The sequence below is a fragment of the Corvus cornix genome, chromosome Z (genome assembly GCF_000738735.6).
Source record: "Corvus cornix cornix isolate S_Up_H32 chromosome Z, ASM73873v5, whole genome shotgun sequence".
Taxonomy (NCBI): domain Eukaryota; kingdom Metazoa; phylum Chordata; class Aves; order Passeriformes; family Corvidae; genus Corvus; species Corvus cornix.
The window spans coordinates 29,215,723-29,239,648 of NC_046357.1; the positions used below are offsets into that span (position 1 = coordinate 29,215,723).

General features: G+C 42.9%; 1 protein-coding gene and 1 long non-coding RNA gene across 3 annotated transcripts in view; one reads left to right on the top strand and one right to left on the bottom strand.

Annotated features, from left to right (window-relative positions):
- Positions 1 to 6,508: 6,508 nt before the first annotated feature.
- LOC104689765 lies at positions 6,509 to 12,217 on the bottom strand. Its single transcript, XR_005603835.1, has 2 exons — positions 11,752 to 12,217; positions 6,509 to 10,946 (listed from the first exon to the last, which is right to left on the bottom strand). It is a non-coding gene; the product is annotated as an uncharacterized LOC104689765 (long non-coding RNA).
- Positions 11,511 to 23,926, top strand: part of CPLX1 (complexin 1) — a 111,332-nt gene continuing 98,916 nt past the window's right edge. The window contains exons 1-2 of one of the 2 annotated variants that reach the window (XM_010400068.4): positions 11,511 to 11,533; positions 13,357 to 13,459. In XM_010400068.4, the coding sequence (XP_010398370.1) occupies positions 13,429 to 13,459 (31 nt within the window). In that variant the 5' untranslated portion in view covers positions 11,511 to 11,533; positions 13,357 to 13,428. Of the gene's footprint in view, positions 11,534 to 12,325; positions 12,546 to 13,356; positions 13,460 to 23,926 lie in introns of those variants that run through there. The other variant, XM_039567064.1, reaches the window with a different exon arrangement.

Below are 23,926 nucleotides of genomic sequence, written 5' to 3' on the forward strand. Positions count from 1 at the left end.
CAAGTCAGATGAAGCAGATCTGGATGCAGGAGAGAGGATGTTTCCTGAGAATTACTACTACAGGTATTTCCATTCCAGTGATATCAAAGAATTCAGCTATTCTTTCCCTACACCTCCTGCTGTTACTTCCTTCCCCAACAAGGGTCAGGATCTGAGCCTAAGATTGGATTTAACCTTTGATGTGACAATACAGAAGCCTTTCCACCACAGCCCAAGAGTGCTACATCATGTATGGCCTTAGTTGTAACATGATCTTCAGCATTCTTGGGCCAATTTCTCTCCAAACTATGCTCCAGCCTCCCTTTAAAGCCCCCAAAAGGGGACAAGAGAGCCCTCTGTTTTGAACTTTTATGGTAATTCCTCTTTTATACATTACCTCTTCTTATCTTCTTATCTGGTTGCAGGAAGGTACAGGAGAAACTATCACTGTAAATTCCTTTGAGGAGGGCTGGTAATGTGACAATCTGGGAGTGCTGCCATCCTCCACCCATGACAGCAATGTCAGGCCTGTTTGATTTCAGCTGACAGCTGAGGGACGTTATTCACCTATGTTGCTTTAGGCACCATAAAAGAGGAGCTCACACAATCCATCCAGAGCAAATAATCAATATGCAATTTCATACTTATGAAGAAGCACAAAGCTTAAAAATTAAAAGGGTAAAGTGAAAAAATCCACAATAATGAAAACCCACAAGGGAAGACACAGTCTGCTCACTGCAGGAGTTCGATTCTCCAAGCTTCTGGTAGTGATTTTGTTTGAGCATAATTGCTTTTGTGAATCAGGCAATCACATGATGCAATAAGCAAAACAGTAAATCAGTTCAAGCAGCGATGTACCTTGTAATTAAGCAATGCAAGTAATCAACCTAAAATGGGACCCACATGAAATTGTAGTGTCATCAAGCAATAACTCAATCACAGCTCTGTATCCAGTGTGGTAATCATGTGGAAAAGGTTGTTTAGTTATTAAGCCTCTCAATTTTGAAATTTCTGGTGAGACCCGGGCAATATTTAAATGCCTTGTCAGAAAAAAGAACTACTTTTCAGTTAGTAGTTTCCCTCACTGTTGAACTGTAGAAGACACTTTAATCTTCCCTGAAGCCCCAGGAGAATTGGCTTTCTAAGAGTGTCTGTGTCTTTGCTCTGAAGGCCTTTATTTTAAAAGGAGGAACAGTGTGTTCATATCCTTTTTATTCCTCTCCAAAAGCTCATCTAGTCCCAGAAGCTGGCAAAGGGATCCCACCATGGTATTTTGCGATCTTTCCTAGGAAAAAGATATCAAACCCTTACCTTTTGCTCTATGGAATCTCTTTCCACAAACAAAGCTGTTTTAGACTTCTTTATGATCAAAGTAACTCCTTGTAAAATTAAAAGAAAAGGTTTTTTGAAGCAAAATTTTTTTTGTGGTTGAAAATATTTTTCTTCTAGAAACTGGAAGCAGAAATGAGCAATAACTTTTTAAATAACTAGGTTTTATCTGTAGCCTTTCCTGGGGAAGTTTTTGATTTTCGGTGGTTCTGATAGAAATGTGTGAGGTTTAAAGTTTTTAGTTTAATGTTTCTTGGACCCTGTGAAAACTTAATCAAAAATAATTTGAAGAAAAAAAAGGAAAAAAAAAGCACAACTAAACTGAAGTAAGGGAGTCCTTTTATAGAAGCTGTCACGAAAGATACTATCATCATGTGGGTTTTATTTCAATTCCCTTTTTTAGGGCTGGGATTTAACACCATTCTCACAAGTTGCATTTATTTCCTTGGGAGTTAAGTTCTCATTAGTGTTTGCTTGGTAGATGCTGCTTCATTTATTTCAGTTTCTGCCTTCTGTGATATTTTAAGCTGCAGCCTTCATGAAGTCAGAAGAACTCTCATCTCAGCTGCATCACAGGGAGTGTCCTTTTTAGACAGCTAAATATAACACCATGACTTGAATTTTCTTCTGGGATTTGTGAATTGAATAGATAGGGTTCTCCATTCCCTCTGGACTGATGTACAACTGAGAAAGCTCGACCTTTACCTGCTAAATACCCGTTTCATCCTAGACGGACAATAATTCAGTCCCAGAACTGTAATGAGATTTCCCAAACTTGTTTGTTTGCTAATTACACAGTTTTATTCTATGCTGGGAGTCTAAGTGGGAACTGGTCACCCATTAACCATGACATTTCTACTGTTTTTCTGTCCCAAAGTGACCTGACATGTCCCACTAATCTTCTCCTTGGGTCTTTAGGCAGCCTACACCATATTATTCTGTATTTTTCCACTAATATATGCTGTAGGAGACAAATCTAATGAAACTCAGTGCAAGACCTTATGGGAGGGTGAGGGACTATTTTTAAACTGTCTCTAAGTAGGTTAAAGCTTGACACTTACACTTTCACATCCAGTCACCAGCACCAAGATGAGTGTGCCCAGCTGCCCTGACTAACATCAGTGATGTACGGGACAGAGGACAATGGATACTCACTCCTGAGTCTCCACTGCATCTCTTGGGTTTGTCGTGGTAGGTTCTTGGATTAACTGGTTTTCATACACTTCAGGAATCCTCAGCTATTTTACATTGACACTTACTTGAATCTCTATGAATACTAAAGAAGATAAGTCCATTGTCCTCATTTCCTGATTTTTAGATGATTTTAAGAGTGTGGTCTGTTTTCTTGTGGACATAGGGGGAAAAGAATCAGCAAAGGATATGCTGTAAGTGCATTGCCATCTTCCTGTTAAGAAAGGTGTCAGTGACAGGTCATGCATGGGCTGTGACCTTACAAGAGCACTCATTTTCTGGGTTCAATTCAAAAACCACCAGTTTGTCAGTGTTTAGCAGTTTGATTGTTATCTCTCATGTCCTTGGCTACCAATACAGTCTGTTCATGTAAAACTTCCTCTGCAGTTTCTTGGGTGCATACACAAGTGTACACTTTTTTAATAGTTCGTCTTTCAAACAAATTGTTCTATTTCTGTTAAAAATCTTTCTAGAATGACCTCAAAATCAGCACTTCACCATTGAAGTCAGTACTTTTTTTCAGAGCCTCAACCTTATTTACCTCCAAGAATACAGGATACTGCCAGGATCTGAGAGTCAGAGGACTCCCTTTATAAGATATTTGTAGCACAGAGAATAATTATTTTTATTCTTTTGACTAGAAGAAGTCTAAGCTTTTCTAAGGATGAAGCTATCTGAGAAGGAAGTAGTTCTGATCTGCAAATTATTCCCACTGCCACCTCGCCACACTTCACCTTAACAAATATTGACTCTCTCAGCATCCTATTCTGCAGTCCCTGGAAGTGAGATCAGCTCTTTAGGGACAAGTGCTCTTCCTTGGGTATCCACACACTTCTGATTGACAGGAGAGGTATCTAGCCATATCAGTTCTGCTAGCCAATGGATGAACATGGTTCAGTCTAGGTAAGATTTCCCCTGGGATCCAAGCCAAAATCCAGTGTCTGGCTCTTCTCTGGCCTTACATGGGCAGTGGCATCCCACTTGTTCCTTGATGTCTCTGTTCAGGAAAATATTCCATCCACGCATGATCAGTATTTTGGTGTCACCTCTGCATAAACAAACTCCTAAGATGATCATGTGGGACTGACACCTTGTCTATTTCTAGGACATTAAAAATCACGCATCTCATTTGAAAGTGAAAGGGCACTTCCAGAGAAACCTGGACACACTACTGTTCTTCTCATGGGTCAAACTCCTTTCATGCCCTCCTTTAGTAACGATCTCAATACTTCAGCTTTACCTTGCTGATGAACTTCACGTATCTGTATTTGTGGTATGGTGCAATATTGCTAATATTGGACCTGCTGGTTCATATTGGGAGCAAGAGTTCACTCCACACTCATTTCCAGACACTAGTGTTCAAATTCCGCTCCTGCAGAAAGGTGATGCCTTTCTTGTTTTGCTTACCTTTTCTCATCATGGTGTAAGACTGTCTTAAGATGGGTATACCTTTATAAGGAGTGAAAGAAATACGTGTCCAAGGAATTTTTAGTAAATGAATAAGGCAATTTGAAATCCATGCACATAACAGGCAGCAGATTTTAGTGCCTCCCAGAGCTCAATTTCTAATTTTTATTTAATTTTCTAGTGACAGTGAAGTCTCATATGTCATGGAGCAGAAGGCAAATCTCATATCCACAAGTGTACATTCATCTCAAGTTAGTTTATAAAGTAATTTTGTGACAGAGGTAGTCCAAGTGGAAAAAAAAAGGTGTGGAGAAGATTAATTCTTGAGTCTCTCACCATTTCAAATTGAAGGGGAAAGAAACCCAAACATACACCAATTTAATATAATGTCAATTCCTTGAAAACTCTCCTGAGTATATTCTTTATTTCCTAGTAGGGATTCTTACTACAATTAGTCTCTCATGAAGACTTAATAAAATTTAATTCTCCTCTAACAAGCCAACAATTTCCATGAAATTAATCAAAACTCATAATGTGAGATTTTTACTCCTGTGTTACTTAAGGCTGAAACTTGCTGGTGGATTAAAAAGTCATGGAATGGATAGACAATACCAAATAAATGTTCAGGTGGGTTGTATATATCCTATTTCCACATTAAATATCTTTGATTTGCTCATATTCCTTTGGGGGTTTAAATCTGTTTTTCAGGCAGGTTGTTTAAATAAGTGCTTAACTACAGGGTCCTAACCCATTATTTGAGTGTTTTTCACAATCCGACTATGATATTGGAGCAGAGAACTCTCCAAAGTGAAGGGTTTAGTCCAAAGTGTAATTGTGGTAGAGACTGAGTGGGAGTAAAAGAAATGATGATTTGTAGAGGAAGTCCCAGCAGGAAATTTGCCACCATTCCCAGGCAGCTTGGAAACCTGAGAAATAACACAAATGGAATAGGAAAACAAAGTTTTCTGTGTGGTTGCTTAAGTTGTCTTTGAACACACATTTCTCAGTCCTCAATGGACCAAGCCTGACACAACATCAGCCAGGCCTCCCCAGCTCAGCTGCCCCAACCCTGGCACCCTGTGCCCGATGGTCTCAGAAAGTGGGCAAATGACCTCACTCTTACTCAACATTACTGACGCAGCAAGAGGGAGCTTGGACAGAGACATTCATTTTTATGTGCAAGAATAGTGACCTGCTTTGCTTTTGCACATCATCCAGCTGATAAATGCTATCATTTGAAGACTAAATATTACAAAAGGAGGTTAGGTGAGAAATGGCATGTAGCTAATTAGACAGAAGCAATGTGAAATTAAAGGCAGATGAGCATGTTTGGAACAATATTTGTACTTCACAGAGATTCAGGTATATTAATTATTGGGCTTTCAAGTTATTGAATTCTGAAATGCTTGGACTCTCAACACAGGAAATTTTCTTCTTTAGATCTGCATTTCCCAAGGATTCTATAAACACAGTGAATTTTCTCCTTCACTTTGTTACTAATTTTTAGCAAAGATTGATTATACGGGAAGGCCCTGTGTAAGAGTTAAATTGACAGATCATGTTTACAATCACATAATTTCTTTTCAGGGAAACCCATCATATGAGATGTTCAGGCTTAGAAGAACTAATTTGGATTCAGCACACATGCACTAATAGAAGTGTCCAAGTCCAGCTATTTCAGTCTATTAAGTTTAACTCTCTAGTGCTTTAGCTTAAATTGAAGCCTGTGTTTTGGCCACACTTGTCTAATACTCATCATATTTAGTTGTAAGAACTTTATTAAGGCTACTAAACTCTAATTTCTATTGGCCAGTAGTCAGTCACCCATTTTGTGACTATATAATGTGGTCACAGCTGATGTATTCTGCTGACATTATACAGCATAGTTAACTCTTCTCCTTTTTGTTAAGGGATTCACTTTCATGAACTGGACATTGGGAGGATGTGAAAATTAAAAGAAGAAAATTATAAACTATTGTTTAAAATCGGTTCTAGCTGTAAGAGTTACTACAGGGTTGGACTAAATCCTTGGGGTCTGACTAGTTGTCATAGCCCCTGAAGACAGTGGGATAATATTACAGGCTTAATAGATGTGGTGTAAAAAATACGTCAGCGGGAGAAGAATCAGTAAAAGATGTAACATTTCATCTCCATTGCATTGATTTGCACACAAAAAGAGAGTACTTGGAGCCAGAGAGATGAAATGCAAAGCTACAGTATTGTGAGAAGCTGTGCCAGTTGCTGAAGAGAGGCAGTCTTAAAAAAATACCAGAAGGAAAAGAAAATTATAGGGACAATGACATATATGATCAACTGGTAATACAAGGATTAAGCAGGAAATGGGATGGTAGTGGATGTCCTTGGATCCTCATGGAGAGAAGCTGATGAAAGAACAATGTGATGCATTAAGCTGTGGATGCCCTGGTGGAGGAGTTTCCTCACTGCACTGTATTCCTCGTGTTTGGTTTGTGCAATGCAAGGGGATAGAATCTCCAACCCTGCTACCTGCATGCAACCTTCTTCCCACAACACTGTGGAGCTGTTGATTCACTGACACTGAATGGATCAATAGAAGAAATGTCATGCCAGTAAAGGCAGGGAATGAGCTGGCTGCATACTTTAATTTATTTATGTGACATTACAAGTTACTTTTTACAGTTCCACTGAGGTAAAAAAAAAAACCCAACAAAAACATTCTAAGGTGACACATATGTCTACTTTATGTGGATTACATAGATTTACTTTCAAGTACTGCTATTCCACTCATCTGATTCAGCTAATATACTCTACCTAGAAAATGACTTCATCACATGTTTAGGTTTGTTATCAAAGTGAGGCAATGGAGAGCAAGTGAAAAAAAACTGAAATAGGAAGGTATGAGAATTCCTGAGCTGTCATATCACATGGTCTCTTCAGAAACATCTGAGTGTAAAGAGCATAATGTTTTAACAGCTTAATTTGCCAGCATCTGCATCACACCTAAGAGTAATTGCTCTACAAGTATCTGAAGTATCTAAAGATAAGCACACATTCACCTAACACTTAATGAAAAGTTGAAAATATTAAACAATTAAATTTGTTGTTATGGCTCGGAGATTGACATTTTGAGGTGAGGGCCTTCCTTCCAAGTCGAGGTCAGAACTTGGGACTACTCTTTCAACACAGGAAAAGAATTACAGGCTGTAGCATCTGACACCAAGCTATCATCTCAGCCAAGTATGCTGTTTCCCTCTGATCATTTTCTTTTCCAAGACGTAGAGTAATAAAAGAAGGCGAGACACAGAACTACCTGGGAAAATAGAAATTCTGTTGAAAAGTGTGTTTGACATTTTGAATCTTGCTTGCACTGTAAATTGCAACAAGGAGGAAAAGTGTGACCTCTCTTTCCCTCTCCATGACATAAGAATTCTGAAAAAAGCCTGAGTTACTCTGCTATGATTTTGTTTATTTTTCATACAATACAGACATGTATTGCTTGAAGCAAAGAGTCAAGGCAAAGTGATTTGGTCATGGAAAAGGTGCAGCACTTTTGATACATCAAAGTAGAATGTCTTAACAGCATCAAATACAAAACAGCAAAATTTTTTTTTTTGCTTTCTCTGCCTCTAAACTTCTGTATAACCTGACACATTACAGAATGCTCTGGTTTGGACGGCTTATTCACTGGTGGAAAAATTCCTGCCAAAAGTACTTGAAATAATAACCTCATGACAAAAACTTTATATGCTTTGGATAGAGACATCATTATTTAATCACTGCAGTGATAAAGATAGATTCTTGGCTTTATGATCAACTTCTGTCTGCCAAAGAAGCCTTGTAATGTAGAGCTGTAAATCCTGGAGGTAAGAGCTATGGGATATTTACCTGATTATGCTTATCCACAGGAATCAGAGCCCTCAATTAGTCCGGTAAGGCAAGACTTGTTCAGACAACAGGAAACAAATAAAGGAATGGAGCTACAAGGACTAGGAGAGTAGAAAAGGTAGAGTACAAACAAGAAGTTGTCAGCTTAGGGGCTAGAAGCTGTAAATGGCAGCCTACCAAGGGGCTTATTCATAAACTAGGCTGGGGCATCTGTGTGCATTAAAAAAAAGTATCTATATATATATATATAATATATATATAATTTGCGTTCTTGTGTTTGCATGTCATTGAGACAGAACAATCAATACATGCTTGTTTTAGTTTTTCTAAGAGCAGGGAGATAAAATTTGGTCTTGTGATAGCTGAAGCAAATGCTTAACTAGAAAGTTCATTGTCAAGAGATTTCAATGGACCAGGTCTTCAGAGCTATCCGAAATGGCTGAAAAGTCCTTTTGTAATTTTGGTTCAAGGGAAACACACACTTCTTAAAAAGAATATTATGTTGTTTTTTCTTCTATTTGGTTGGAAAATAAAGAGCTTATTTAAAGCCTGCTGTAAGTTGATTGAAACAACAAGAAACAAAGCAATACTTTTGAAGAAGTAAAAAATGCTCGAATTCTGAAATGTTTTGACAGTCAGAATTGACAGTTGGAGAGAAAATGAAACGTACAGTAGATTTGTGTTCAGTGAAATAAACCACTGAAGGGATTGCAACTGATGTACACAAATTACCCTTAGCAAGTACCTAACTCCTCTGTATCAGCAGCTGTATTGATAAAAAGCTAATCATCTTGCTCCTGCAGTCCACTGAGCAGCACAGCAGTTACAACAGTGAGAGCTCATAATAAGATAGTGGGGGAAAAAATAAAGGGAAAAAGAAACAAACTATGTTCATTTTGGGCAGCTGCCTCAGTATTTTCTATAACCTTTACATTTTGTTTGTGAGCTTTCTTATTAGTATCATTTTCACATAGCATTGGTTTCAGTTTAGTAGTCAAACACCATATGGAACTGAATAATCAAACACTGCATTTTAAGATGTTGAAATGAAACATCCTAACTAATTCAATTTTTTTTTTCCTGAAAACAGCCCTTTCCTTCTTTTTGGAGATCCAAATATACATTTTTCTATGGAAAATGTCACCAAACACAATTATTGGCTTATTCCACTTTTTACATGGATATCAATAAACACAGTTTCCCAGCTGGTGGCCAAGGAAGGAATCTGAGTTCCATGTACAAAACTCCGCAGAGGAGATTTTTGCTCAGTTTTCTGTACTCTTCATTTGCACAAAGCAAGGTCACAAAGTGGATTCCTACTGTTCTGGTTCTGTAAGGAAGAACAAGCCTATTCCCACAATCAGGAGCAAGCATATCTCAGCTATACAGTGCCAACCAGACTAAGAACTGGCTTTGGTATTTGGGGAAGTTTTAGAGGTGTCAGATGTAGCCTTGGCATGTGTGGCTGCTCTCCTCTGTCCGTGGTGCTGGGATAGTTCCCGTGCACAGATACTAGTCTCTATGCCTCACTCTGTTGAGAAAACACTGCTATTTCTGAGATTTGTTGCTGTCCAGTAAGTGTTATAAAATTGCATTACTGCCAGATTCATACTCATAAATTATTATGAACCTAGTATATTGTTGTATGCCATCAGAAAGAAGATGCATGTGGCATTGCTCGTATCATTACCATGGCTGCAGGAGCTGTTATTTCTTTTGTAGCAGACATCATGTATGGCAGGTAAATCACGTAACAGATCCCCATGAGTCCATCTTTCCAGCTGGGTTTCTCGGCAAATTGAGTAAAGGTTCTGCCTCCAAGGTAAAAGCCTTCCCCAGAAGCCTTTCTGAGACTATGAATAGACCCAGATCTATAGACTACATCATCTCTTTCAACTGCATCCTTTCTTGCCTCTGTGCCTGATCCTCATGTGGTGAGGAGTGTACTGGTGGGAACTTTCCTGACTGAATAGCCAGGGTATCACCTGGACAGGATGTACCCAAATCAGGCTCACAGGTGATTGGATTTTCATCTGGAAGGTACTCTGTGGGAGTTATTTGGAAGCTGGTGCTTGAGGCAGGGAAGAGAGACTGAAGCTGGGACTACGATTATCTTGGTGGAGTTTGTGATTTGACAATGATGTACCTTGCTCTCCTGAAGAGGAAGGGACTAGTGAGGTAGTTGGTGCGCAGAGCTTTGTTTCCCTGTCTCATGTGTCATGATTTTCTGTGTCAGCTGTATAATCTGGAAAAAGTGGGTGCAGTTTGGAAACAGAATCACGAGTGCATGACCCTCGGAGAGTCAGCTGGTTCTGGAAACAGACCAGCCGTTTTAAACAGGTCAACAAGAAGCTCAAGGATCTCCCAGAGACTTCTTGATGTCTCTATTTTTTTGTCTGGCTTCTGAAGTCCCTGTGGATGACATCACCATTCTCTGCACAGAAGGGAGGACATTCAATACTAGAGAGCTTGTGAGGAGCCTATGAGCAGAACAGTGACATTTCTGAGCAACCCTACTCAGCTATGCTGACCCTTGGCTGCTACAGGAGTTCCTTGATGTAGCATGGTCCAGGATTCCCAAAATAGGAAGAAGAAAGCTGATTTTAGGTGATTGGGTGTTCTAACTATTAGCCCACACTTTTCTCATCCTTCTGTTTGAGGTAATTTGAATTGTTCCTTCCCAGACTCCGGCATATGAGAGCAAGGTGTGCATATGGAGGTTTAGTAGTGTGGGATGGGGACACTGTCCTTCTCTCTAAGAGCAATCATATGATGAAAAAGGAATGTGAGATGTTTTATGACAGACTCAAACTATAAGCCCTGCTTAGTCATATAGGCACTTGGGGAGGCAATACAGATCTGGAAATACTGTGTTAATAGAACAAAAGCCTGGGCACACAGCTCCAGCAGGCTCCTAGGTTCCTTTCTTGAGCACAGTTATCTATGCTGGCACAGTCCTATGTTATGTATGAAAAACCAACAAAAATACGGCATTATGACCTTTGAACCGCAATTTCTGGGGGTGAGTTAAGACTCAAAACAAGAGGGTTTTCCACCCCATCTTGGTATTGTTTTTTCCTTTTTGAAACTTGTTAGTAAAAGTGCAGCTGATGCTTACCTAGGTGAGTTTCTTAGAGTAACACTAGTGTCTGCTGCAAAAGTGGTTTTCTGGGAGCCTACAGAATAGAACAGAACAGTTCGGTAGAAGGGACCTACAAAGACAATCTAATCCAATTGTCCGATCACTTCAGGATGATCGAAAATTAAAACATGGTACAAAGGACATTATCCAAATGCCTTTGAAACACTGACAGGCATGGGACACAGAGGCAGACCGAGGTGGTAAACACTGTCCTGAGTGTAGAAACATGCACTCCCGCATCTGCAGCTGGGATCTGTAAGCTCTGCAGGCTGCAGACCCCGATCAGTGCCCCGGGAGGTATTGACTTGCCTGTCATGCCTGCTGGATCTGCGTGCCTTTCCGCGCGGTGCCAGGTGCAGCCCCGGCGTCCTTCCTGACCTTCAGACGAGGTCGCCCACGGGCCGTGGCAGCGGCTCCCCAGGAGGCGCCGCTGCTCCCTATCCCCGGGCTCCCACTACTGCCGGCAGCATTCCGCCCTAGCCCCCTCCCTCCTTTTAGACCCATACAGGTTACTTTGGGGCTTGCTGTCCCATCTCTCCTGTTGGCGACAAAAGGGCGGTTCAGCAGCAGAACTCGTCTCCTCCGCACCCAGCTCCAAGCCGGCTGTCGGCATCCCTAAAGGTGGGTGCCGGTGCTGTGGAGGGGGTACTGCCCTGCTTTGCCAAGTAGCGCTCGCACAGCTCCTTCCTTCTCACCTTCAGATGCCGTCCCGAACCCGGGCTGGACAACGGATCGCTGCACTCGCGTCCTTCAGCGACAATCGCAGGGAGATGACTTTCCTCTTTTCCCCCATCCCACCCTCCCCCTCCATCCCCCCCCTCCCACCCTCGCCCCCCCACCTGGATAGGGAGAGCACAGAGACGAGCAGCCGGCGATTCTTCTCCGGCCACAGTTAATCCGAGGCGAAGCAAGAGAGAGGAGAAGGGTCTGCTCCCTCCCTATCTTCTTCCTTGCTTCTCCAACTCGTTCCAGGACCTAGGGAATAAGAGGGGATCTCCGGGAAGGACTCAGAACAGAGGATGCAGAACGCTCTCCCACACCCTCCCCCTTTTGCAGGAAGCCGTATTTGCAGAGATTTCCCCTGGCACACACACTGACTCCTGAGGAGAGGCAAGGAAGCAATTGCAAAATGCAACAGCGGGCTGACAACCACCCCTCCTTCCCCCCACGGCAAAGCACAAGGACACCTGGCTGCTGGAGACAGCCGGGGATGGGGTGGGGGACCCCCATGCAGATACACGCACCCCTCCGAGGGGCTTGGGAAGCACTGGGGGCCTGCTCGGCGGCGAGCATCGAGGGGCGAGGGCGGCGCAGGGAAGGGGCGGGGGAGCCGGAGGCAGGGGGAGGGAGAGAGTCCAGCTCCCGCAACGAGGGGAGGAGGAAGGAGGGACCATGTCGGTGGGATGGTCCGGAAATGCTGTGATAAAAAGAGGGGCGCGGGGGAAAAGTAGGGAGAAGCTCTGGACTCATTCCTTCTCCCCCACTCCGCACCCGCAACTTCCCCGGCAACCCTCGGGCACACGGGCGCCGGCCGGAGCCCGTGGGAGAGGAGAGGAGCCGCAGCAGCCGCCACCTGCCGCAGCCACCTGCCCCGGCCCGGCCCGGCTCAGCACAGCGCCTGCCGCCCAGCCAGGTATCGGCGCCGGGGCGGGCGGGCCGTGCCGAGCGGAGCCGGCAAGGGCAGAGAGGAGAGGCGGGGTGCGGGCACACAGAGACAGGGACAGCCCTCGTCCCTCCAGGTGCTGGCACGGCTGTGACCCGGTGCCGGAGCCGGGCGGGGGGTGGGAGGCAGCAGCCGGAGCGGCGAGGCTGCTGTGCTGCACCTGGGGCAGGCCGGTCTCAACCTTGAACCGTCCCGGCTCACCCCGAGGAGGTGCAGCCCTCGCTGGCACTCCGCTGGCGGCTTTCCGGGGGGTTCTGGTGGGGGACTTTCCATCCCGCCACCCGGACTGCATCCGCATCCTGATCGCCCAGCATCCCCCGGTTGTTCTCCCTGGCACTTGCAGGGCGCTTCACCTTCAAATGCCCCCTCGGCGGTCCCGGGCGGAGCTGCCACCTCGGAGCAAACCTTCTGAAAACCGAGAGGGCGAGAAGCAGGCGGAGAAACGAGAAAGTTCAAAGGTTTGACCCCTTCCTGCCCGTGTGCAGGAGACAAGCCTTGATGGGGCGCCGCATTGCTCCTCCGCACTTGCTCCCGGGCACTTGCCCAGTCTGGGTGAACCACCGTGTACCCCTGACTCCTCCCACTCGCTGACCGCTCGCCAGCATGCAGCTCTGCTCCTCAGGTGCCTTGCAAAGCAGGGTCTGAAGGGATGGAGGGTTGGAAACTTGTCTGCACTCAGACAAAGGGAGGAAGGCTGAGGGGAGAGAGCTGAGGAAGACCAAGCATTCGCCTTTTCTTCTCCTAGAGACACTATTCCTCTTTTAATTGTGCCTCTTTGCAGGCTGCCTTCCAAGGATTCCTGGTCTCTGTGCATGTGAGGTGTGAAGGTGGGCGGGACCCCAAGCAACAAATCATGGATTTTGTTATGAAACAAGCTCTAGGAGGTAAGTGTGGTTGGCACACGAGGGGCCTTGAATCTCTCCTACCTCTCCCCTCTGCACCTGGTGAGAGAAGGGATGGTCTACTGTGGTAGAGTCTGCAGCTGGAATAACTCTTTGAGGACTTGGAAGAGCATGCTTGTCACTGGTTCATTATCCCAGAGTGGAGTGTTTGAAGAGTTTGAGCAGGAGAGGGCAGCAATTAGCAGAGACCAAAGCCCCATGTCAGAGAAGAGCCCTCCCACACAAGGTGTGCTGGCCCTGGGTCATGCCTAATTGGCACCCTACCATTTGGATGCACATCCTGCTGTGAATTGTGCACGTCTTGATTTTCTTCATGCCATGCCACTGAGGCAGGTATTATAAAGGATGCAGACTGGTTTAGGCAGAGTAAACCCAAAGAAAAGAGTGGCATTTTTTCTGCGTGTGTAAGCCCTCTTTCATCTTTGCTCCAAAGATTGGCCAAATCCTGAACAAAAAATGGCCAGTGCAGAAATTTTTGTCCCTGATATTTTGAGAGTTATTTTTTTAAGCAAGAACAATGCCACAAAAAAAGAGGGAAAATAAAAGAATGTATTCCTACACACCTTACCTGGATTTGAGGCCAGCCTTCTATTTGTTTCTGTATATTAGCTTATGTGTGTGAGGAGTTGCTTTAACCTAGTGTTGGGAAATAGAAAGAGTAGGGATGTGTGTAGGAGAAATTGAAAATACTGCACAAATATTTGGGAATGAGGAATGAGGTTCCTTTTTTCTGCCACAGTTACTTTCTAGGCTGCTTGACCTGTACATTTGGTCTAAGCATCACTGAGGCCATGCTGGATGCTCTTGGGAACTGAAATATTTGCCTCAGGGGAACTCGATCATTCTCTCTTGTACTCTGTCTCATGTGTGCATTTTTCATTCTTTTTTCTTCGAAGAAACTGTAGAATCATGGGGCTGTGTAAATGTTTAATGTGTGGTGATACTGATGTCATACACAACTTCAATGTTTACTGCAGGGCTCTCTTCCGTGGCACGGAAACAATATTTTCATCTCTCAAAGTGGTGGGTGTTTTTCACCACAGGAACAAAAATGTCACAGTTAGGAACAGAGCAAGCAACCCAAGTTTTAGTTGGGGTATTTTGAATAGGGAGATCAAACTGGAGAAGAAAGGGACTAATTTGGTTGCATGAAATAGCGAGGTATGAAGACATCTACATGAGAAGGTAATGGTTTGTGTGGTAGCAATGCTGTTTCATTTCACTCTTCAGTGCCTGTTTTGAAGGAGAATGAGTGTTAAGATCTGCAGGCTTTGCACTGGTTCCTGTAGTGTGAACAAGGTTGCTTGCTCAGAAATGAACTAATGTACCTGCAAACTGGAGATACAGTCACTACAGCTGGAGATCCATGAATCCAGTAAAGGGAAATAACTGCTTAGAGACTGCAGTTAAAGGCAGGGGGAGGAGGGCTGCAGCAAAGGAATAATGTCTATGGTGCCTGCTTTTTTCTGCAGCTTGGTGACTTACATGAGTTGGAAGCAGTGTCTGCCTGTGCTTAACAACATTCACCCTGGGCAGACCTTCATTCTAAGATGATGTTGCATGCCAGGGTCAGGATTTATATGATAATAGGACTTTCTGAGAGGTTAAATTCAAAAAGCATCTTTTTGTGAGGTCTGAGCTCCTGATGTCTGTCAAGATGCTGCCCAGGGCACCAGCTCTTCTGCCAGATGACTTAATGTGTCTGGAACTTACCCACTTACTCAATAAAGGAGAAGCCTCTGCAGAGTGGTAAAATCCAGGAAATGCTGATTCATTAAGCAGAGTCCTGTTTTTAAATTACAAATAGTTTCAACAAGATAAAACAAGTTCTCCCAGTGCAAATATAATATGGAAAATAAAGGTGGTTTTGGACACTGGTTTTTCCTTGGAGTTAAAGTCCAAGCTGATGCAAATCACCCTAGCTGGCCACACTGGCACAGCAAGCCAAGGTCTAAAGGTTATAGCTTTCTTCCTTAGTTCTGGAGCCAGAACCCTTTCTGTCTGCCAGTTCTGATATCCAAAGGGAGATTTACTTAAGAGTTGGGCTCAATGATCCTTCTGGGTGCCTTCCAACTCAGAATAATCTGTGAATTGTGTCCACAAGGATGGTCAAATTGAGCAAAGCACCAAACCTCTAGTGACTGATAGGCTTGTTTTGGCTAGGATACATGGTCTGATCTGTTAGTGACCATTTTTATTATCCTCACTTTCTGGGAGGCCTTTGTGTGGATTTCATGGCTCTTTGATTTTAGTTTAATATGACTTTTCCCAGAACACCTCTGAATTAATTTGTCTGTTTGATAGGATTTTTTGAATGGTGCAGAAGTTCTTACCCCATTCTGAAAATCTCTTATGGCGCTCCTAGAAGAAACAAAAAAAATCTGCAATTTTGTCAGTAAGGTCCCCTCTAATCTACACAGAGTCAGACCTGCTATAGATTCTGCTTGCAGACCACCTACAGCTAAGGTAGCTTAACCCTTCAACCATCTCAGCTGGTGACAACTCACAGAGGCTGAGGGCCAGCTGGGTGTCCTTGACAGAGCATTTTTATAATGGGTATGTCATTTTCTCTTCCCAGTGTAGAGCCCTAAAATGAGGCTTAGGTCAGAGCTTATGATAGCTAAGAGCCTGGATTTGAAATCTGTTTGCAGGCAGGTGCCTTTGACCTTTCCCTACTGGACAAGTCTATTGGTCCCTACCATGTAGGTCTCTGAAGCACTTGAGGAGTTTGGGACCAGATTTTGTCACAGGGAGTGATCAGATAAGGTACTGAAAGAAAAATGTCATTGTTCTCCTACCTCCTCACTCACCTTATTGAGGAAGAGGAGGTCTCCCTCTCTGCTAATTAGCAGTAACACTAAGCTTAGCAGAACGCTTCTGTGGGAATTTTGCCATTGCCTTTAAGCAAACTTTGAAGATATTACTGTTGTCTGTAATGGCACAGAATGATCAGATTTGCTTTTCCTTGGAGTTTTGCCCTTAGGGGAAGAAGGCAACGAGGTGTTTTGAAGTTAACAAGCAAGGAAAGGCAGTTATGCGGTGTCAAGTTGCTTTGTTTGGAAGTCTGTGTGACTAGGGTATTTAGGTTTTGTGAAATCAGTTTGACAGGTTACTGTATTGCTGAAGTAGAATGTGTCCTTTCCCTGACTTGTTGTTAAAGAGGGTCTGCAGAAGCCTGCTGTTTCTGTGCAGTGCAAGGTCATCCTCTGCTGTCCTGCCAGCGCTTGGATTTTGCTGCTGTGTTGGCAGCAGTTTCTGCCTGGAGGTTGACCAGCTTGAAATGTGTCTTTTTAAATCTGTGGCTTCTTCATGGAAAAATCCTTGACCGTTTCATTAGCAGTGGGGACTGCGGTCCAGGAAAAACAGTACAAAATAGTAGGTTATTTGGCCAATTTGCTTCTGTGGCTTTTTTTTCCCTTGTGCTTCTCAGACCTTTCAACACCCGATATGGAAGTCAAACAATTTATTTTCTTACAGTGAGAGAAGCCATGGAGAAGTCATGATGCTGATTAGCTGTGTAAGACAACAAGAAGAAAATAGTAAGAGGAAACCTAAGGGTTTAAAATTGCTACTTCTTCTTCCACAGGAGTAACAGCAAGGGGATATTTTGTATCTCTGACCTTGCTACATCACCAGACGTTGACAGAGGTGGGTAGCCAGGGTGATTGGTCACTTCGCTGTTCCTGTGACAGTTCATTAAATGAAGACAATCAGAGTAATTTCATGACTATATTTTATGTTAGAAGTGCTCTTTGCCAAGTCAGGTGAGAGCTGGGCTACTGTCATCATGACCAATGATTTCCCAGGAGAGAGCAGGAACTGGAGGATCTGAAGAGGGTCCTGAAGGAGTTTAGCTATAATGCTTTTCACTGCGCGTGCCTTATTTCTTCCTAAGTTTGTGTGAAAGCAAATTGTGCATGAACACCTGACTCCCATGTTGTACTACACTGTATCACTTCCTCTGTCACTGCTGGCTTGGACAAATAGGGAAACTGGATTGAAATAGAAGACAATGAACTTCATGAAGCTCTTCTGGGTGTCATTCCGTTACTGGGTGATTTGAGGGCCAAGGGTCTGGGATATTTTCTTATGAAAATGAAAAGAGGATACCTATGGAAAGTGAGGAGGATTTACTGGAATATTGGATCATGATGTGTTTGAAGAGAGAGATTTCCTAGTGCAGAAAGCAACATTCTGCGTACCAGAATATTGTGAAATTGTGCATATACAGATTGCACAGTAGCTCTAGATATGATGCTGCACTGAGCCCTTTTAGTGTGCTGCTTTTACTGACATGAATAGGAGAAATGGCAAGAACTGGACGGTAAAAGGTTGGGATGCCTGACTTAAATATTGACTTTTTTTAATGTCAGCCTGTAGATAAATTACGAAAATCCTTTCACGTGTAACAGTGCATATGAATGGTACTGTCTAAATTTCTTCTTCATGCTTCCAGCACCCCTTGAATTAATTGTGCAATGCAAATCCCACTAGGAGGAAGGGTACATCTGAGTTTCTGGATAGATATTCACTATGATAGATACTACAGGCATGATTTTCTGGTTTATTGGCAGCAGTTTAGAGTGGGAACTGCTGCTTCACATCTGCTTCTTCTGTCAAGAATCAGTGGACACTTGTTTTGGTTTAGAAGGATTCTGAAAATACTGCAGGCAGAAAACAAATGCAACCAGATTGCCATCTGTAGCACGTCAGCGGGGGTGCACTGCCTACTTTGTGTCCCTTACCAGCAACTTTGGTTCAGCTAGGTATACCACAAAACACAGTCCAGAGGGAGTCCCCTTGTTCTTGAAGGCAGACAGAGATCCAAGCCCTCATGAAGATAATGGGATTTAAGACACTGTGTGACTTAAGCTCTGAAGGAGCAGCTCCTGTGCTAAGCTTACATTAGGGAATATGTGAGGGTGTGTGAACACCAGATAAGCCTGAATGAAAACCACACTAGTGTTTAACATCTTAGCAGTGACCTTCTGTATATTCTACTGCTGCATTTGCCTCACTTTAGTAGCTTGTGATGTGAGGATTTAGTTCTTAATTTTTCCTGCAGAAGTTAGCAAGACTGAGTGCAGTCAAAGGCCATACAGACCTGTTCAGGGTGGAACCGTGAAATAAACACAGAGATTTCTGTTTTGTCCTTCTCCAACTCACTCTCTTGTTTCTCACATTTCCAGTTCTCTGCTGAGCCTCTGTGCTGCTCTGGGACCTCATGCATCAACTAGGCTGTGCTCCACTGCTTGTGTTAATGTATGAAGTTCTGGAGCAGGACAGAAACTGTAATGCAAAACTGCAATTCATAATGCCAACAAATAGTGCTGGTATTGACTTCTGGGGTCTCTTTTGTCCGTGATCCTTGAAACATTTAACACATGAGGTCTTTCACTCTGCAGTCAGGTGCATCCAAATCACAAAGAACAGAGAATGTGGCAAGAGACATGAGATCTTAAGCCCACTGTAGCATGTGATAGGTGTTGGAGGGCCACTTACTTTCATTCTCAGATAAATTCTGCCTATATTGTGTGTAATTCTGGGTCCCACAAATTAAAAAGATTTTTAAGGGAGTTGAATGTATCCAGAGGAGGGCAACAAAGCTGGTGAAAGTGCTGGAAGGAATGTCTTCTGAGGAGTGGCTAAGGACTTGTTTTTTCTATTTTGGAGAAACAGAGGCAGAGGGGTAACCTTGTTGCTCTCTACAGCTTTTTGAAGAGGGGAAGTGGAGAAGGAGGTACTGATCCCTTCTTCCTGGGATCTAGTGACAGGAGGCAGGAACCTGGGGTAGGTGGCATATCTGATGCATACATTTTTCACAAGGAATGGTATTAAAAGCCTTATTTTCTTCCTAATGTGTACTGTGGCAAAGAGATTTTCTTCAAGGAATTTGATAAAGTTGCAAGATGTCTTCCAAGGAAGCAAATGGTTGCTGTTGAGATGATACCAGTGAAACAACTACAGTGATGGTCAGCTGATTTATTCCATCCATGATCCGAACCAGGAGATGAAAAACTGGCAGGTCCTTTCTTCCTTTCATATTTGCTTGCCTCTGTTTGGCCTGCTGCTGTTAGACTCACATAAAACCTCCCCCTTGTGTCTGCTGGGATCTTACTTACGTTTGTCTTACTTGCAAGCAGGCACTGAGAGCAGTGTGCTTATTGAAGTATCCTTGGAGGAAATGTGCAACCTTCAGCTGATTGTAGAGGTAGGCCACAAAGAGCTTAACTAAGATTTGTCCTGCAGGTCACCTGCTTGCCGAAAGCCTGCTTGGAGTGGAGTGACATGGATAAGCAGGAAGTTTTCTCTCTCAGAGCGGGAGAAATAAGGAAATTTCACATATAATAAATAGTCTGTCTAGGATTGATTCATGGCAGAAAAAAAGATTCTTCTCCTTGGTATTTCTGTCCACTTTGAAGGAAGTTCTGCATACTTTTTGATATCCATTGCTGTACACATGAATCTTTCTGACTTTTATAGTTTTTTACCTTTCATAATCGAAGTAGAGAGAAGTGGTGGTTTCTTGCCAGCTGCATGGTTTTGGCACAAATAGAATTTGTCAGTGCTGAAATTTTGGCCTGTGTTGCATAGGATATGCTATCTGCCGCAGCAGATTTGGAGCTGGGCTGGAGCTTAGTGGATGATGTATTACAGTTACTCAGATCTTCCTGGTGAAATGGGTTGCTCTAAATATAAGCTACTGGTTTGCCTTTGTGTTCGTTCTTAAGGAGAGGGAAGTGCAGGATGTAGTTCAAGTCTTAGCTGTGGACACCTAGGTACTTGCTCATGTTCTGGCAGAAGGACAGGCATTAGAGAAAACCCATGTATACCAAAGCTGATGTACGTGGAAGGGCTTTGTTCTCTGACTAGAAGGGTAAGGTTTGAATTCATAAACCTATGAAATCAAATCTATGAGGCCTACCTGGGTTTAGAAGTCTTGTTGAGACTGTATGGTCTGTATTTGTTAGCACTGCAGTAAAGGCTCTCCACTAAGGGAAGACAGGCATCCTGCCCTTAGAGAAGACAAGAATGTCTCTTCTGTGCTGGGACACCCCCCAAAGGCCAACAGCACAAAAATCCACCCTAGCAACAAGACGGTGTCACTGGAAATTTCATGCGGAAGTTGCATGGAGATGAGAAGTTATCCAGCAGTCTGCCAAATTGTTGAGGAGGCCTGGAAGAAGAATGGCAATAAGACAGGCAGAAAGAAAGGGATAGATCTCTAATTTGTTGCCACTGGGTTTTCTCATATCAGAGGGCTACATGCAAGAGGCATGTTCTTCTGTTTGAAGGTCAAGGTCCCTTCTCTGATCTTTATGTGATAGTGTTCAGAGAAGAAAGAGAGGGAATAGGCACTGGTGCTGAGACTCAGAGACAAATACAGGTTCTAGTGTTATCTAGAGTGAGAATTCATAGTTTTCTAGGCCATTGGAGAGAGGATATGGTTCATGAAGTGGTAACTGGGATGTTAGTCCCTCAAAGCTGCAGAGTTTCTATTCCCACTTCCAACAGCTGTAAAGACCCTCAGCAGCATACTTAGGGCTCCTCCAAATTCTCTGCTCTCCTCTTTCAGTAGTGGGCCAGAAAGCACTCTGCCTTAGCCTTGGATGCTCTTCTTTGTGAGGCTGCACCTTTGCACTGCCTTTTTATATTCATTCCATGTGCTGAAACCTAGTGCTTGATCAAGGCAACACAGAACCATAAACATTTGCTAACTTAGTGCTTTGAGCACTTTGCTGGTTGCCATCATACTTTCTCACGTACAGTTTGACTGTGAGAGCTTGGATATAGTCACTTATGGTTCTCTCAGGTTAGTTTTTGGGTCTGGAGTACGTGTCTGAGCATGTAGAACATTGCTGAGAAGGCTGAAAGTTTCTAACAACTGCTGAGTAGATGCTCATGTGGTTTGCTAAAGGGTAACAGCTGCAGTTAACAGACATGGCAAAGGTTACTAGTGATCTATCACTGGTACGAATCACTGTGCACATTAGAAACAAAATACTTCAAACTAATTGTATCTCTCTGCTAGGGACAAATTGACGACCACCCTGTGCAATTTGAGGATAGATTTTTTTTTTTTCACCCCCTTCCTCCCATACTTTTAAACGAGCTACTTTCAAGTTGAGGGGATGCAATCACTGCAGAAGTGCATTAATACAAACGACAGATTTAATCTGCTGACTTTGTGCATCTTTTTGCAATTTGAATTTGTCATTACCTACAAGAATGAAGCTGCTTAGTAGCTACATTTTTGCATCATGATTTGAATCTTGTAGCTTATTTGCAGTGATACTGACCTTGAAGGAATGTCAAACATACAACAAAATCAACATAAATTTGGGATTCAAATGGCTGTGAATTACCTTCTGTGGAAAATAAGGAAAGGAAAAAAAAAATCCAGGTGGGGAATGGTGGAGCTGTTTTGATAACTCCAGTCTCCTGAGAGAATTGGAGCAATGAAGGGGAAGGCAAGCAACAATTAAAGGAAAAAGGATGGGAAAGAAATGTGTGTCAATGCCTAGGTTGACAAATAGCTGAGCTGCCATGTCTCTGTGTCCCTGGATCTCCATCTTCTTTTTTTTTTGCTGGTGAGCTCAGGCAAATTTGACCAGCAGAAAAGAAGTTTGAACCTTCTGTTGAAGGTAACTGAGTGTAAGATGGTTGCCTCTATTGCTGGCCTTGTCTGTGGGAGAACCCTGGGTATGCTTGGGAAGGTAACCCGATCTCTAGGTTAAATGGTGTCTCTCCCAGTCTCCTTGCATAGAAAGCAGTACAGGACCCCGTTATCCCAAGAAAACCACAGACTCAACTAGACACATGGGCCTCTGAGCACTACCCTTCCCTTCATGGGAAGTGAACAGCATTCTTCTGTCCTTCTATCACTCCTTCTGCTTCTTACTGCCGGACAGAGCTGAACTTCCAGATTAACGGACTTGAAAATCTGTCCTTGACTTGATATTGGCAATGATCCTTTCTTGCTATTTCTACTTCACTGCCATGGTGTTACTGTGTGTAGTGTGGAACTCTCTGCAGCCCCCCTGAAGGGGCAGGAACTGTGTGGGACTGCCTGGCCTCTGTTCCAGTGCCTGTCTTCTTGAATTCTTTGAAAATGCATATATTAATCAAAGTCTTAATTTGCAAGAGGACTTTGGAAAGCTTTTACTAAGGCTGCTGTTTTGGTTTTTTTTTTATGAAAAGCTTTTAAACATCCAGGTTGTTTTTTCTCAGCAACCAAGAAAAGAAGACATATTGCACACATGAAAGACTGTATGAGACTAAGACATCATGTCCAAACAAATGTATTATTAATCTCTGACAGATATTTTTTTTATGCTGGAGCTAAGTGTATGCATGCTACTCTTCCCTGAATCTGAGTGAAATGTTTTGTTCTTTGTGAATAAGATTTCTCTTTGCAGTTTCCTTCAGATTTATTTTTGCCTTAAAAAAAAAATTAAAAACCCAAACAGAATACAAGTAAGCAAAAAAACTGAGGAGAACAAGAAAATACTCAGAGATTTTGCCAGCATATGTATATAGTCCCTCCTCTACACAGTCCTAGCTGGGAATAAAAGTTCTTGGAAAAAAATTTAGGAAAAAATCTAGACTTCATTAGAAATAGATGAATCTTTTTTTAATTTTGGTGTTTGTTTTCTTTTTTTTTTTTTTGTTAATTCTATGTACTTAAAACCCTTCTCTTGACAATTGCAACTTTCTCCTCTGTGTTTTCCTTTAAATATCAGAAGTTTCTGTTCCATGTCACCCTGGCTGCACAATGACAAGCTTTAAAGGTGCATGAAAGGAAATTTATAATTGCATGGAGATAAATTAAAATGCTGAGGAAAAAGGTTAAGCAGGGACACAACTACTCTCTCTAAATGCATGAGAGAGGTGAACACTGCAGTGAAGGAAGAGCTACTTAAAGTGAAAGACAATACTGGTAAAAGGATTATGTGAATAAATTGGCCACGAGCGTCCTTGAGTCAGTAATTATTTTCTCTTGACTAGTGGGAGAGAAGAGAGGTACTCTCTCTGGGGAATCCTGCTGCTGCAGCAAGCACAAAGAAATGGAAACTGAGTCTTGGGTGCAGTTGAAATAACTGTACATGCTCAGAGAGGTAGGGCCAGTGAGGCAGGAAGTAATTACTGGTCCTGGGTACCTCAACAGAGAGCTGATGTCTTTGAGTCTTCACTTGTGAGATTGTCCATAATAACAGAATTTCCCTAAAAAGTGGTTTCAATTTTACACTAAATTTTGATTTTGTTCCAATATGTGATAACATCTGATGGTGTCCAGAATGCAGCTTAGTGGGAACCAGCATCATGTCCCTCTAGGTCAGTTATTTACAGAGCTGTGGTAAATTTTCCCTTTTCTGGAAACATTTCAGCCCCCTTGTATTTGTATGACAGAAGAGGTCTTCCAGCTATATTATGTCCATGCTCACAGAT